Source organism: Stegastes partitus, unplaced genomic scaffold, assembly GCF_000690725.1.
Source record: "Stegastes partitus isolate 25-593 unplaced genomic scaffold, Stegastes_partitus-1.0.2 Scaffold1516, whole genome shotgun sequence".
Classification (NCBI taxonomy): Eukaryota; Metazoa; Chordata; class Actinopteri; family Pomacentridae; genus Stegastes; species Stegastes partitus.
This window is the reverse complement of record NW_007579247.1, coordinates 77,958-93,026: the sequence shown is the minus strand read 5'-3', so window position 1 is coordinate 93,026 and position 15,069 is coordinate 77,958. Positions and strand designations below refer to the sequence as shown.

At 39.9% G+C, this 15,069-nt stretch overlaps 1 protein-coding gene across 1 annotated transcript in view; it reads right to left on the bottom strand.

Moving 5' to 3' along the window:
- Positions 1 to 13,990, bottom strand: part of rufy3 (RUN and FYVE domain containing 3) — a 31,099-nt gene extending 17,109 nt beyond the window's left edge. The window contains exons 1-5 of the mRNA XM_008300258.1: positions 13,966 to 13,990; positions 12,670 to 12,843; positions 12,156 to 12,273; positions 11,317 to 11,418; positions 10,708 to 10,831 (exon numbers count right to left, since the gene is read on the bottom strand). Of these exons, the coding sequence (XP_008298480.1) occupies positions 10,708 to 10,831; positions 11,317 to 11,418; positions 12,156 to 12,273; positions 12,670 to 12,843; positions 13,966 to 13,990 (543 nt within the window). The remainder of the gene's footprint in view (positions 1 to 10,707; positions 10,832 to 11,316; positions 11,419 to 12,155; positions 12,274 to 12,669; positions 12,844 to 13,965) is intronic.
- Between the last annotated feature and the right edge of the window lie 1,079 nt (positions 13,991 to 15,069).

The window sequence follows — 15,069 nt, the reverse complement described above, 5'->3', positions numbered from 1 at the left end:
AAAAAAGAGGAAAAGGTCTTTTATAGTTGCTGTAGTGCTGACACAGACCTCAGTTCAACAGCAGCAATGACTCAGGAGCTAAACCCACTGAGAGCTCTGAAATAAAGTGTCTAAAATGGGAACAAATCCAAATGTTTTCCAGGAAGTAAAACTCAAGATACACAAAAGGATCACATCACCAAAATGTTTTAAATAGTCGTACAGGATGACATTAAGAAACATCAACAGGGTTTTTAACAAGTTGAAAAAAGAAGAAAGGCTTCCTCATGAAACTTAGAAATGGCTTTAAGAACAAACGCAACAAATACTTGCGCATTTTTAGAAACGTAAAACAATGAATAGCTTTAAAAGAGAAAACGGTTCAACTCAGAACGTTTCCCAAACGTTATAAAGTTCATCCTCAGCATGGTCCCTCTATACGTCTGTGCCCAATGCATTATTTATGTCAGCATTAAACACTGAGAGGCTTTTAGTGGGAGAGTTCTGCAGGGTTAATGTTGTCCTGCAGCATTTGTTTACATTATTAATACGTTTAAACATTTGATCTGTAGTTTGGATTTGCACAGACTTTGGGGTGAAGCATGAAAATCTCATTTACAACTAAAAAAATGAGTAAAAAGTTTATTAGCACATAAACCTGGTGTGCTGATGCTAAACTTGGATTATTGTTTTAATAGCTCCGATTTTAATAAAACAGAATTAGAGGAAAATAAGACACTGTTCAAGTAATTACACACCGGGATCGTGGGAGATGTTTAGCTGGTGAAGGAGGAAATGTTGTTTTCTGTTCTGTTTAATTATCTTAAAATTGTATTTGATCGAGATCAGATCAAATGAGGGAGAAGTTAATGCAGCATGTGCAGTACTGAGAATAAACCAGCCTGCATATTTACGAACAAACCAAACTTATCCAAGATGATTCGTAAAGTAAAATAAAAGGAGGTGCACAATGATATCGGCGGCGGCATCATTGTTATACGCTGATAAAGTCCTTAAAATCAACACTGACCCAGTATCAACACCAACAAGCAGATCACGTCTGTCAGGCTTAAAGTTTACAGTTTTGTTTGAAAATGTCACATTTTCCACGAAAGTCGAAGTGAGTTTCACAACTTTGCACATTTGAAAAGCTTTTTATTTTATGTCTGCGTCTGCCAGCCTGCAATCAGGACAACAACAGACAGCATTAGGTTGATTTCACCACAGAAGAGACTTGATGTCGGGTGGAAAAATATGTGTATTTATCAATATTGGCATCAGCAATTGGCCAAAATGAGCCTGTGTATTAAATATCAGCTAAAAAAATGCAACAAAATGAATCCCTACAACATGCAGACCGCGAATCCGCCTGATTAAAAAACGTTTTCTTCAACATGATTATAACACTTCTTAAAAAAAGAATCTGATGAAAGACAAATGAGCAGGAAAAAAAAGAGGCAAAAAAACACGACATTGAAGTTAAATAGCTGTGTAATAAGCCTTTAGTCCAGCAGGATAACTCCACTGGTGGAAACTAGTCTTTGATAACATTGCAAAAACACTAAAAATGCCAATATGAGCTGGCATTAAATAACCGCTGATATTCTAAATGATCAGATATAGATTCGACACTGAGCATCCCTGATGACAAACACAACTCATCAAGCTGAGCAGCGAGCAGACCCACTCTAAACACGACAAAACAAATGTTTCTGTCAGTGTCTGTTAATGGTGCTCTGTAGTATCATCACAGAGGACTTTTCAGTGGTGGAGGTTGAAGTGCTGCAGTGTTGTATTTGCCAACTGGCTGGAGAAACGTCTGAACTGCCTTTCCTCCTTCCGGGAGACCGTGGAGCTGCCAATCGGCCTGCTCCGTGCTGACAGAAGGCGTGGCAAAGACAGCACGGAGATATTTACATTGAAAAAAAACAATACAGCACGTACCTTTGCATGTTTAAAGCAAAGTTTACCGCTGAATTTAAATATCTGCATTCAGTTGCATCCAGTCAGTGTAAAATGTTGCTGTTCAACCGTGATATTTTGCAAGATTACGAGCAACAACCACCCAATATTTTCTACCTGAATACCAGATTTACAAGCTAATTAACTCTCACGACAAACCCAGCACTTCCTGGTTGCTTTGCTGCCAGCACACGGTTTATTTACAAGCAACGTCATCCCGCTGTGCAACTCTCACAGACATCAACCCGCCTCAGCCGAAATCCATCATGACACAGCTCAAACAGGCCACATTAAGACATGTTGATGTAGCGTCTGTCGGACCCCCGTGCACCACCACGCCCTAACAGACATCACACCACCCAAAAAAAAAAAAAAAAAAACCCTCCCCAGAGCTAAAGCGCTCTCTTTACCTTCGTGGGCCGGCTCCGGGTCCGGCGTGAGCGAGATGTCGTTGAGCTCGCGAAGGCATAGCCACTCGCCATCGACGGACACGCGAAAGTTGCACAGATAGATGGTCTCCCGGGCGGCCTGGGTGATCTTGTCTGTGGTGGGAGTCGGGGTTTCGCTCTGAGGCGTCAGATCAGACATGATGACTCAGCTTATGCGAGGCAAAAGCCGACACCAGCGAGGGGAGAGTGAGAGAGGGGGGAGAGAGGAAAAAAAAAAAAAACAAGGCGTCGCAGCTTTTGTTCCAGGAGCCAACGAAGGCCACAAAAAGACAACACGGCGGAGTCAGAGCGGAGAGAGGAGGGTGAAAAGAGCATCAAAACAGAACGAGAGGGGAAAAGAGACGGCTGAGAAGAAGAAGAAGAAGGCCTGCAGGTGTTTTGATCGCTGCTGCTGCTTTTCCTCCTCTCTAAGCCTGCATCCTCCTCTCCTCCTTCCGCCACTGACTGAATTACGCTGCCGTCTTGAGAAGGGCTGCCCTCCCCTCTCCTCCACCTCCTCCTCCTCCTCCTCCTCCTCTTCAACCTCCTGTTATCCCTTTTGTGCGGACTAGAGGAGGGGTGGGGTAGGGAGGGAGTTTAAAATGCAACAGAGCACCGTGCTGAAAATCACAGCCCTCCTCCGGACAGCTTAGCGCCGGTTCACTCTGATTGGGCTGCCTGTGCACCGCAGTGAGCGCTCTCTGGGTGGGTGTTGACCAAGATGGCCGACGGTAGCGTTGGGCACAGCAACACTTTGGTCACGTGAGCAGATGGTGCATGCGTAAGGAAAAGAGTGGGGGGGGGTTGGGGGTCCCCAGAGTGAGCAGTGGATGCTAATGATGCAGCAGAGAGACTCATCCGTCTCTCAGGCATCGACAGCTTCCCCCTGACCTGAAACAGATGCACTGCTGCTTGACAATGCAATTATCGAGCTGTGCCGCAGCAGGAAAAAAAACAAAAACACCGACAGCAGAGAGCAACAGGGGAAATAAGGCCAAGAGGTCCTGGATGTAAGCGGTTACCATTCACTGTCATTTGAAAAGTGATACTGCAAAATCAGGAAACAAAGACAGCCAGCGTTTGGGACTGAATCCCTAAACCTGGCACATGTGGAAACAAGAAAAAGCACAACTTATATCAAGGATGCAACTCATGATTACTTTCATTACTTTCTCAATTCATTGATCAGCTGTTTGGTCTCCAAAGATGACATCTGCAACTGTCTGGTTATGTCCACAAGATGTTCAGTTTACTGTCACAGAAGAAGAAGAAACTAGAAAATGTTCAAATGTTAAAAGCTGGAATCAGACATTTTTTTAAACTTTTTTTTTTTCTTAAGAAATTATTCAAGCTAATTAATCGATTATCAGAATAGTTAACAATTAATAGATTAATCTGGTGATTGTTGAAACTAGAACAAATTTCAGCTACAGCTGCAGGTAATGATTATTTTATTGCTGAATAGTTTGTTGATTATTTTTTGAACTATAAAATGTCAGAAAATGGTCAAAAGTATCCTAAAGCTGAGTTTTTTGGTCATAGAGGAGGAAAGAAACCATAAAACATGACCATTTAAGAAGCTGCAATCTAAGAATTTTGACTTTTTTTCTGACAAAATGACTCAAACCAATTAATTAAATGTGGTTGACAATTACTTTAATAACTACTAATTAACTGAATAATTGTTGCAGCTATAACAACAGTTGGAATTGTGCACTAATGCGGCAGCTAATCATCATTTTCTCAATTAACTGATTGTTTCTCTTGTCAGAAAATAGTGAAAAATCTCCCAAAGCCAAAGGTGATGAACTGGAATCGTGATACTGACGAACAAACAGCAATCAGGGGACAATGTTCTGTGCTATTGTAGGACACAACTAAAAACACAACACTTGTAATTGGGTGACAAAATTGCAAACCCAACAGAACATTTAATTGAGAAAATGTGATGCTACCACTGCTCAAACCTCTGACTATAGAAATGTTTTAAAAAGTCTGAAGAAAACGTCTGTCCAAGGCTACAACTACCTTATAAGATAACCACAGAATGTCTTCTATGTTATCAGCTGATTGTATTAAAGCAACACAGTAAGTCAGACAGATAGCAGCTCTGTCACATATTAATGCTGAAGGATTTCTTGAAGTTTTGTGCAGGTTTCCTCCTTATTCTCTGCCCATGTCTCCCTGTTGTCTTCGTGACTAACAGTTAACTTCATCATCAACAATCTGCAGGTTATTTTCTTTAGCTGAACTGATAAACTGTCTGGATCAATACATGCGCCGACGTCAACAAAGTGCAGACGTCTCAGGATCGGAGTCAGTCAGCGAATAAGGAACCTGAAACTGCAACAGAGAAAAACCAAACCCAATACCAAAGATAAGCTAGAAGTCATGTAGAAACACAGAACTTGTCCTGGCTCAGAGAGGCTCTTTATATATGACAATGAGAATCATTTATCCACCTAGAGTCAAAGTAATTAGTCTGTGTTACCTTATTTGACAGACATCGTTATTTCTGACTTTTTGATGAACAAAAAAGTGCATTATGCTTGCTGCTGGCTCAAACCTTGTTAGTTCACCAACTTCTGTGCAGGAAACAGTTCCACTATTACGCCGTTTGTCCACCAGAGAGCACTGACTGGTTTATTTCAACAATGGATTAGCCACTAAAAAAATAATCTAAGAGACAACACTCCTGTTAATAAGAACACAAATATTTCTGTAGCAACAGTATTCAAATTTGGCATAAATGTGAATGTATTACTTTCTTATTTCTATTAATTAAGTCACAATTCTGCTGGTAAAATGTTCAAAAATAGTTCAAAACACCCACGGTGACATATTCAACTTCTCCATTTTGCCTGAGCAACAGCCCACAACCCAGAATTATTCAGTTAATATTAAACACATAACAGAGAAAAGCAGCTCATATCTGAGAAGCCGACACTAACAAATATTCATGATGAATGACTTAAATGATTCATTACAAGCGAGCAGCTATAAGAGGCAAATTAAAAGATGGATTCAATTATTATCTGAGTGCCAAACCAGCTCTTCCTGCAAAGACAACCACAATGAGAACCTCAGGAAAGACGTAAAGGACTAATCCACAAATTAAACCTACTCTTCAAAAAGAGGTGGTGCTTGTTTGACCCCAATTCCAGAAAATATTCACGTTCATATTACACTATCATGGACACTGGCAGCGAAACAGGCAGAAATCACTGACCTACTTACACACTACTGTGTTTTTACTTGTGCACTTTAGATATTTAGGTTGTTATTTACCACACAGCACCATCAGCCTGCTTCAAGATTCATTCTGCAGACGGAAATGCAGATTTTGCACGATGTTAAATATCAACTGCAAAAGTTTCTAAAGCATCCTCTTTACTTTTAGTGCACTTTTAGCAGCAGTAAACGCATATAACCTCCTCCAGCAGAGCAAGAAAAGCACAGTGAGATCAGTTTTGATGAAGCAGTGAGAAACTCTATGAGGAACATCGCATTTATCATCACCGACAAAGCCAGCTTTGAGCTAAACAAAAGCCTCCAGATGCAGCGCTAAATTTATCCAACAACAAACAGCAGGCGTCGCAAAGCCATTGATCAAAGCCTGTCAAAGCTACGCAGCGCAGTGGAGGTCCAACGCAGAGGAACGCTCTCAAGGAAAAGAAATCAAGCTCATAAATCGCACTTATTGTTGACCAAGACACGTCTCAGAATTACAGCTGTCCGGGTTTTGTTCAGGCAATTTTGCAAATAAATCTGAGGATGAGAATCAACTGTCAAGTGAAGTGATTTATTTGAAACCTTCACAGCAACAACTACGTCTGTCTCGTGTTCATTGTCTGTGTTTGGGGTTTTAACCTTTTGTACAGTATATGATACTATAGGTTCTTAACATTTAAGCTACTTGGGTCAATTTGTATTTTATGAATTGCACCAGATCTACATTTTTTTTTTTGTTTAAACAACTAAAACCATATTGCTGCCTACGCTAAGGATAGGAGAACTTGTGCAAGATTAAATTTATGTACCATAATATTTATTTGAAACAACATTCTTCGCAAAGGATATTTTTCTTAGAAGTTGAAATACAAGTTTAATCACTAGTTTAAGTACAAAGGCTTTTTCTAACAAGTCACTAGTGGTCCAGGTTGGCGATTTGAGTTGTCACTGAAACCTACTGGCTATATAGAGCCTTCAGTTGTCTGTCAACATGTTTCATAAATGGAAGTCTTATCATCTGATTGAATCTTTTCTGGTCAGCTGTGCTGTTTCTATACCTGAATGCGGGGTTCCTGTTAGGTCTGGGTGTCCGAGGCTACAGCCCTGAATGTTTGGTTTTTGCAAAAGTAGGAAGAATGAAAACAAATAGCAATGCATCTACTAATCTGTGAGTCAAATTATGCCTTAAAGCCTTTGCAAGTAATATGACACAGCTGATGAAAAAATGTTGGAACATTAATTGATTGTCTGTGAAAGTCTGACCTGTTTCATGTCGAGTGCTTTACTACAGAGACTTTTCATTTAGAATGTGACCTCTCATGTCATTAAAGTGGCTGACGACATACAGCAGCAGGTCGGTGAGAAACAATAAAAACACATTTTATTGCTTTACTGTAGACTGTTGCAGATTGATAAGTTACCATGGAGCTAAACTTGGAGGAAAATGTTCAGGGTTTCCTGTCAGCAACACAAGAAGCAGATGTGCTCTGATTGTCATTAATGATGTATTTGGGGGATTGTGTGATGGGTGAAGCTTTGCCTCTCACCAGCACCTGCATCTCTTCTCCTGGACTATTTAAAGTGTGGCTCACCCAAATTACTCCTGAATAAGAATCAAGAAAACAAGTATTTTCCAGTCATGATAATGGCTTTTAATCATGACAGATAAGACTAGCCACCCTGCCTTCACTGCAGTGTTAATATGGAATATAAAGAATGAAGGTAGGATGACCTTATTTCGCCGAGAGGACCGTGTCTTATATTTTACATTCATTTTAGTATGAAATCACTTGAAAATAATGTGAGGTTTAAATCAACAGACTGCTGGGTTGGGCTGAGACCGCAAAGAGTCAGGATCCTAATGACACCTCTGGTTTGGTCTGAACCGTGATATTTGAATTACTGACACAGCAAATAATAATACTGTTTGTTCTAAGCCTTCATTTTTAAAGTCATAGGTACTGCTGTTGTTCTAAGTATGCTAAATAAACACCGGTGGCTTGTCTTGAAGATAGCTGGTGGTTTCAGGTTGGGAGTTGTTTGTTTCGGGACAGTCCAAAGTTAGCTAACACCGCTAGCAGCGCAAACTGAAGCTAACAGTTGACAGTCTCAGTAAATAAGGCGCTGATAATAGCTGGATGGACAAACTGGAGTTTAAAAACTTGGGTTACACTCACTTCTACGCCTCGAATCGATCCTTTCGATCTTGAAGTCATACTGTCGAAGCGGGGTTGGTGACAGAGAGCCAGTCTTCCCGAACCTCAGGCTGGACGAGTTCAACGCCTCCTTGAAGTAAATCACCGAGGTCGGGGACAGAGTCTCATCCGGACTGTCGGCGTGCCCGTTTTCATCGGAGGAATTCTGCCTCCCAGAACTTTCACAGACCTCTGACTGAAGAGGCAGATCTCCCGGCGGCGTATCCCGCTCCGCCATCCTCCCTCCGGTCAGATTTTCTTCATGTGACCGGCGGGTGGGCTGTCAGTCAGCGGTCAGCTAGCTAGCTAGGTGCGGCTAACTCCTGCACCGCTGCGGTTAGCAAAACAGTCGACGGGCTGGTGAGTCGGTTTACTCCTAAATCTACCCGGTGATCACTCCGCCTTCGATCCCGTCCTCCGCAGCCTCCTCCTGACCCGGAAACAGCCGCGTACCAGCATTTTGGTGAAACCTGGTGCTAAATTCGCGAGAGTTTCCACGCTGTGTCAGCGATCCGTTCACATGACCAGAGACCGTTCACATTGCGGAGAGGAGACGCTGGTCGCAGATTCATGACTGGGCCTCTTTATGCTCCCATGATTCATTGCGACACAAATGGAATTCCCGGAGCACTTGTGCCTCTCTTGTCTCTCAGACTCTCTGATGCACTACTTGTGTCTTTCTGTGTTAATAGGACACTCACAGATATTTAGAGACAGATCATTTTGCTGGAAAATATGGAAATAAAATACATTTTATGAATACAAAACACTGACAGGCAACTAAAGCATCTATTTAGATAACACATTTCAGTGATAGCCAGTAATAATACCAGAAGAAATACATTACAAATCAAATTGGATATTGCAAAGTTAAAAACCTGTATAAATAGTGAAAATAACTTCAAATACTTGAAGGGTACCAATATTTTTGGGAAGTTTTAATACAATAATACCGTAGAATTATATAGTGACACATTGTTAACTACTTACTATTTTAAAAAAAATTCAATCAACATGTAAATTAATATTGTTGTTTTTTTTGTCATTTTACTAAATATTATCAGTCATTTAACAAAACAGGGACAATCTGTAAAATAACAACCTGGAATACACACCTTGCTACAAAGAGCCTAATTAAATTATCCATACAGGGAAAATATTATCAGAATAAATATAACAGCATCTTGCAGAATCTTTTGAGATTTAGGGTACAGTTTAATAAATTCCTACCATCCATCCATCCATCCATCCATCCATCCATTATCTATACACCGCTTAATCCTCACTAGGGTCGCGGGGGGGCTGGAGCCTATCCCAGCTGACTTAGGGCGAAGGCATAAATTCCTACCATGTCATTTTAAAATATTTTTGTAGAATTACTTAAGGTCATTCATGTACATACAGGATTCAGTGAGGCTTCAGTGTGACTAAGGTTGTTGGTATTTTGTTAATGTGAGGATATAAAACATGGTTGCAATTGAGACAATTTTTTTCTCAAATGAGTATTCAAATAAAGACAGGAAGGGCTGCTGCACATGTAATGCCGACAATGGACAAAAGGAGGTGATAAAGGACTAACATATTGGAAGGAACTGTAAAATATGATTTCCTTTTTCTTGAATACCACAAACTTTAATTCAAATTATAGGTCACAAATGTTAGTTTCCCATTGAAATGTTTGAAGTGTGTTTCCAGATCTTAAAGGGAGTAACTTTTATTTAGTTTTCATTATAAGACAAGTTGCTAAAAGTTTTGTACTTTCATTTTAAGTGAATGAATAGACCCTCCTGGGCTTGGCAATAAAGCCCAGAAAATGAAACACAGTCTGTTATGTCATATTTTTAGAGTAATAACATAAAAGTACATATTTATTTGAGAGGAAGAATGTACCTGAAGGGATACACCAGCTTGAAAACTCCAACAGGGACTCGAAACAAATACCAACAGCTTGTGCTTCGACATGAAGCTCAGTCTTCCTTGTCTTTTATTGTCACATAAAACCACCTTGAAGGAAACTGAAATGTCCCAACAACTGAACAGATTTCTGTGTAATTCCGAGCAGACATTTATGACTAGACTACTGTGTTTGATTTTCTTCTAAAGTTTCTTTAAGCACCTTCAGCAGGTTGACATTTAAGGAAATAACTCAACTATTGAATGTATTGACATGAAATTTGATGCAGATATTCACGGTGTGTTGATGAACACATTTTTTTTTTATAGCCATCAAGAACCTGACATTTGTCAAAACTTCTCAACTACTTTTGAACTGGTTGCCATGACATTGTGGCGTTCAGGCTCGTCTTAGAATGAGTTCTAATAACTTCAACCATCATTCAATGAAACAGTCATTAATGATATTTTCACCAGTCTAGTCTGTTCTGTGTGTTTAGTCGTACTTGGCAAACGTTGCCACGCGACCACACTAAACTAACATGGTGAACATGGTAAACATTACACCAGCATCTTAGGGTTGTCATTATGAGAATGTGCAGCCTGACAGTCGCTAACATGACTGTAGACTCTGGCTGAGGAACCACACAATGTAATCACCATCAACATCATTTATAGTGTTGCCTGGTTAACTGCCAGACAGTAAACTAATAAGTGAACCTATTAGCACATCATTTAGACAGTTCATGTGAAATAAATAGTAAAAACTAGGGGTTACCTGGTGTGTTTTGTTCTGGGCCTCTGCAGCACTAAAGGAAACTGATAACTGATAAAAAAATATATATATATTTTGGTGTCAAATGTAGAATCACACAAACTCCAACACAAAACTTAATTGAAATGTCATTGTACATGTATACTTTGTTAATGTTTTTTCATTATTTANTGTTGTACATATGCGCTATACAAATAAAATTTAATTGAATTGATTTTGGTGTTTTAAGTGAAAGCAGACTAACCTGCGAGTCCAGATCTTCTCCCTTCATACACAGATTGGCATCGATGACATTTAGCCCGACGAGCAGCCCGGCGATGACGGCGCCCTCCTCCTCCATCATCAACGCGTTCGGCTCGTAGAATTCACTACAGAAAGTTTTGATTTAGTTTACTGTTTGGTTGATATGATCAAATCCAACAAAACTCTCATAGATGGGACAATAATTGGTTTTACTCTCATATAAGAAGGAAAGTGCTTCCAGGATTAATCCATTGTTTTCTGAACCCGATTACAAGTTGATTTAGTTGTATTTTAAGAAACCACCGCTGATCTGGTTTAAGTCTGTCATCATCATTTCAGTATAAAATTAGCAGGTTCAGGTGATTCATTATGCTGCAAATATTAGCCTTTTGTGTTAATTAAGAATTCATTTCAGCCAATAAGGCTGCAGGTAGAGTCACTGTGGTCCATATAGTTAATCTAGTTCAACAAGCAGATTTTTTGGGGCTGAAAATTGATTGAAAAGTAGGTGTGTGTAATTTCAGTGGACCCAGATGTTCGTTGGTTGACTCCAGCCCCAGAATTCACTGTAAATGGCAGCGATGCTCAGCACAGCGGGACACAAGCACACCTGAGCAGGTCCTTTCTGTTGATGATGGTCTTCATATAGTCAGAGAGCTTCTTCTGCATCAAGGCCAGTCGTAACCAGGCGCGACCTCTTCCCAGAGGAGTTCTGGCATCAAACACAGGAAAAGTCAGATTTAACTTTTGGGAACGGCGCATAAAACGACAACAACTAACTTTTTTTTTTTTTTTTTTACGAAACGGCAGATGTGTTTTCATACGCTCAAGAGAAGTTGATGTAAACTTGTGCAAATGCAAAAAACAACATGTGAATTATTCTTGTTTCTATTAACTGCTTTGGGGGGAACAAACTCCGCTGCGTAGTGTCACCAGAAGGTGGCAGTAAATGCTACACGGCTGTAATAAACAGAGTAGAAGAAGCTGGAAGCACAACCGGTTGTTTGCAAACTGCTAAAAAGGTTTTCAGTCTTGACAGTTGTAATTATTGTTTCATGTCAGCTGGTAGCCGACATTTCTCACGCTGACCGGAGACAATGTAAATGTTGATTACATCAGAACTTATTGAGAAAATGTGTTTCCATCCTCTTTTTTTTTTGTTTTTGAAAAAGTCAGAAAACCACTTCAACAAAGCATAAAAACCTTTTGGAACATTTAGAAAGTTATTTTTTCCACTTCCAACTTTACCTAAAGCAATCATTCAAACTGCACATAAAAGTAGATACACCGCCAACAACAACTTGCAACGGAGCCCCAAACTGCAGCCAGCGTTAACTTTTGGAGGAACGCGTCTTGGCATCGTTTGCTGCTCAAATTCAGTGAAAAGGATCAATAACATCAATAAAATGTTAAGTCTTAATGACTTAAGAAGATGATGAAGTGACTCACTTGAGGCCTGGCAGGTCTTTTACACTGGCAGTGATCTCCCCTGCCTCAGGCGTCAGCTTCTCCACCAGCTCCAACGCCCCCCAGAACGACTTGTTCTGCCCCAGGAAGGTCTTCTTAGCTGATGATTGACACACAGCGTTCGTTGATGCATTTCCATTTCGAGGAACACGCCAGCCTCACAGCTTTAATCCCTCATAAATCTATTTGATTGTTTTGAATGTGACGGATGTCCCCTTTAGTGAGCTGGGCTGGTGGTTCTGTTTTGCTTTGGGGGGGCATTTTGTTGGCACAGTTTGGGTTCACTTGTTACACAAATTAATACAAAGTCGTTTTAACACCTTACTAAGAATCTTTATGCTGCTTTTTCCTTTAATTTGTTGGTAAACTTTCAATTTCACGTGTTTTCTCTGATTAAATTGAAGCGTCAAGATCTCAGATTTCACTGTCAAACACTACAGACTTCATAAGAGTCAGTTAACGTGCAACTATGACAGAACATTTGAGCCATACGTACTTTTCAATCCGTGTTTCAGACAGTGCTCCATGACGACAAAGAACTGCTGAAGAGGTGCATAGTCGGAGTCGAGAGTGCGTCCGAGGTTCAGAGCAGACTCGATCAGGCCCTTGATGCTCAGTTTGGCCATGTTCATCAAGTTAAGCCTTTCGATTGCAATGGGATCCTTGGGATCTAAAAAAGAAGAGGGACAAAAAAAANACAATGTAATCACCATCAACATCATTTATAGTGTTGCCTGGTTAACTGCCAGACAGTAAACTAATAAGTGAACCTATTAGCACATCATTTAGACAGTTCATGTGAAATAAATAGTAAAAACTAGGGGTTACCTGGTGTGTTTTGTTCTGGGCCTCTGCAGCACTAAAGGAAACTGATAACTGATAAAAAAATATATATATATTTTGGTGTCAAATGTAGAATCACACAAACTCCAACACAAAACTTAATTGAAATGTCATTGTACATGTATACTTTGTTAATGTTTTTTCATTATTTATTCATTGGTGTTCATAGCAGGTCATTGCTTAACGTGTAACCAGTCAGATGGTGTTAAAGTGTGACATTGCTCAACACCACAGGGTGGCAACTACACTCTAAAAGGTAATAGCTATGCTTACTTGAATCACATTGGTGTACTTTTCTTATTTCTCATTGTCCTGTTCATTTAACTCATGGACTGAGTATGTCCTCATTTTTCCTTATGGAGTTATAAATCTAAGTATACTTGAGTAAACTGGACTTGAAACGTTCTGGTCCTGGACTGAACACAGAGCTCAGCAGTGCACATGTGCAGGAGAGACGTGCAGGAGAAGTTTCCAGAAACTTTACGGGGCGGCTGTGGCTCAGGTGGTAAAGCGGGTCGGTCAATGATCGGAAGGTTGGTGGTTCTATTCCGCCCTGTAACCTGTGTCATGGTCGTTGAGTCCTTGGGCAAGACACTTCACCCACGTTGATGTGAATGTGGATGAATGGGTTGTTTGGGGTGGTGGTCGAAGGGGCAGAATGGTAGTATGCCCCAGGGCAGCTGTGGCTCCAATTGTAGCTACCACCACCAGGATGAATGTGTGAATGAATAACTGACAGTGTAAAGCCACTTTGAGTGTCTAGAAAAGTGCTATATAAATCTCATCAATTCTTATTATTATTTAAGTTTCTAACACTTGGAAAGATCAAATTCACTATTACGCTATTTTTAAGTTCACAAAATTAAGTAAATACAACTAAATTTTAAGTGAACTTTACAAGTAGATATGAAGTAAACTGTATTTAAGACTAATGGTTATATTTACTTACCTTTTTTGAGCGCAACCAGTTTCATAGATTCGTTTAAGTAAGATCAACTTTTCACATTTTACAGTGTACAGATGGAGGCGGCTGCATCAGAGTCAAAGTTTTACATTTTAAAATCTATTCAATTCTTAATCTGCTAAAAAATATATACTAATATTTATAAAAATATTCAATATCAGTCAACATCCAGCACAAATATATAACACAGAAACACAAATATGTAACTGAGCAGGTTTTATCAGCACAAACTGCCATTATTAGGCTTTAAAAGCAAATATTTGTGAAATATAAAGCTTGAAAATGAGCGTTACCTATGTTGTGTGAAGTCTTCCCAGTTTGAGGCTGAAAAGAGCATCAGGTCACTGCAGGAGGCTCAGAAGAGGATTTTCTGTTTCCCTCACAGGGCTCCGCTACATAACTCACAGTGAAACCTCACAGCTGTACGAGAACATCTGGCCGACAGTTAACACACACTGCAGACCTCCTTCACTGCACGACCAACAGAGTGTTGTATACAATGTTTAGTTACACAATATCAGCACAATGCCGTGGTCAGAGTTCCTGTCAAACAGTATCGAGATTTTAAGATATGAAATTCTGATTCATAACACAAAATATACTATACATGATGTGAATTCCTCTAAACTGGAGTGTTTCCACCACCTGTGGACATTAATTCAGCTCTTGTCTTGTCAGATCTGTTTATGTCCTTGGTTTACTCAGAATTAATTTGTTTCCTTTTGCTTCACGCTTCTGGCCTCTTGTTTAGTTTTATTTCAGGGTTAATTGATGGTTATTTATATTTTTATGGCGTAGAATTTCTAAAATGTTTAAAAATTGTAGCTTTTGTCTTCTAAATATCTCATTTCAGGTTGGAGTTGTTTGTGTCAACTGGAAAAAGCAGACACTAGAAAACATTTAGTCTGAGACGATGTTCAGGATGTCAGTTAGTTCTTGTCAAATGTCTGCAGATTTCATTTCAGTTAAAATTAATTGAAGGGCTACAAGGTGACTCAGTGGTTAGCACTGTGGCCTCGCAGCAAGAAGGTTGCCGGTTTGCGTCCCGGTGAGGACACCAGGATCTTTCTGTGTGGAGTCTCAATGTTC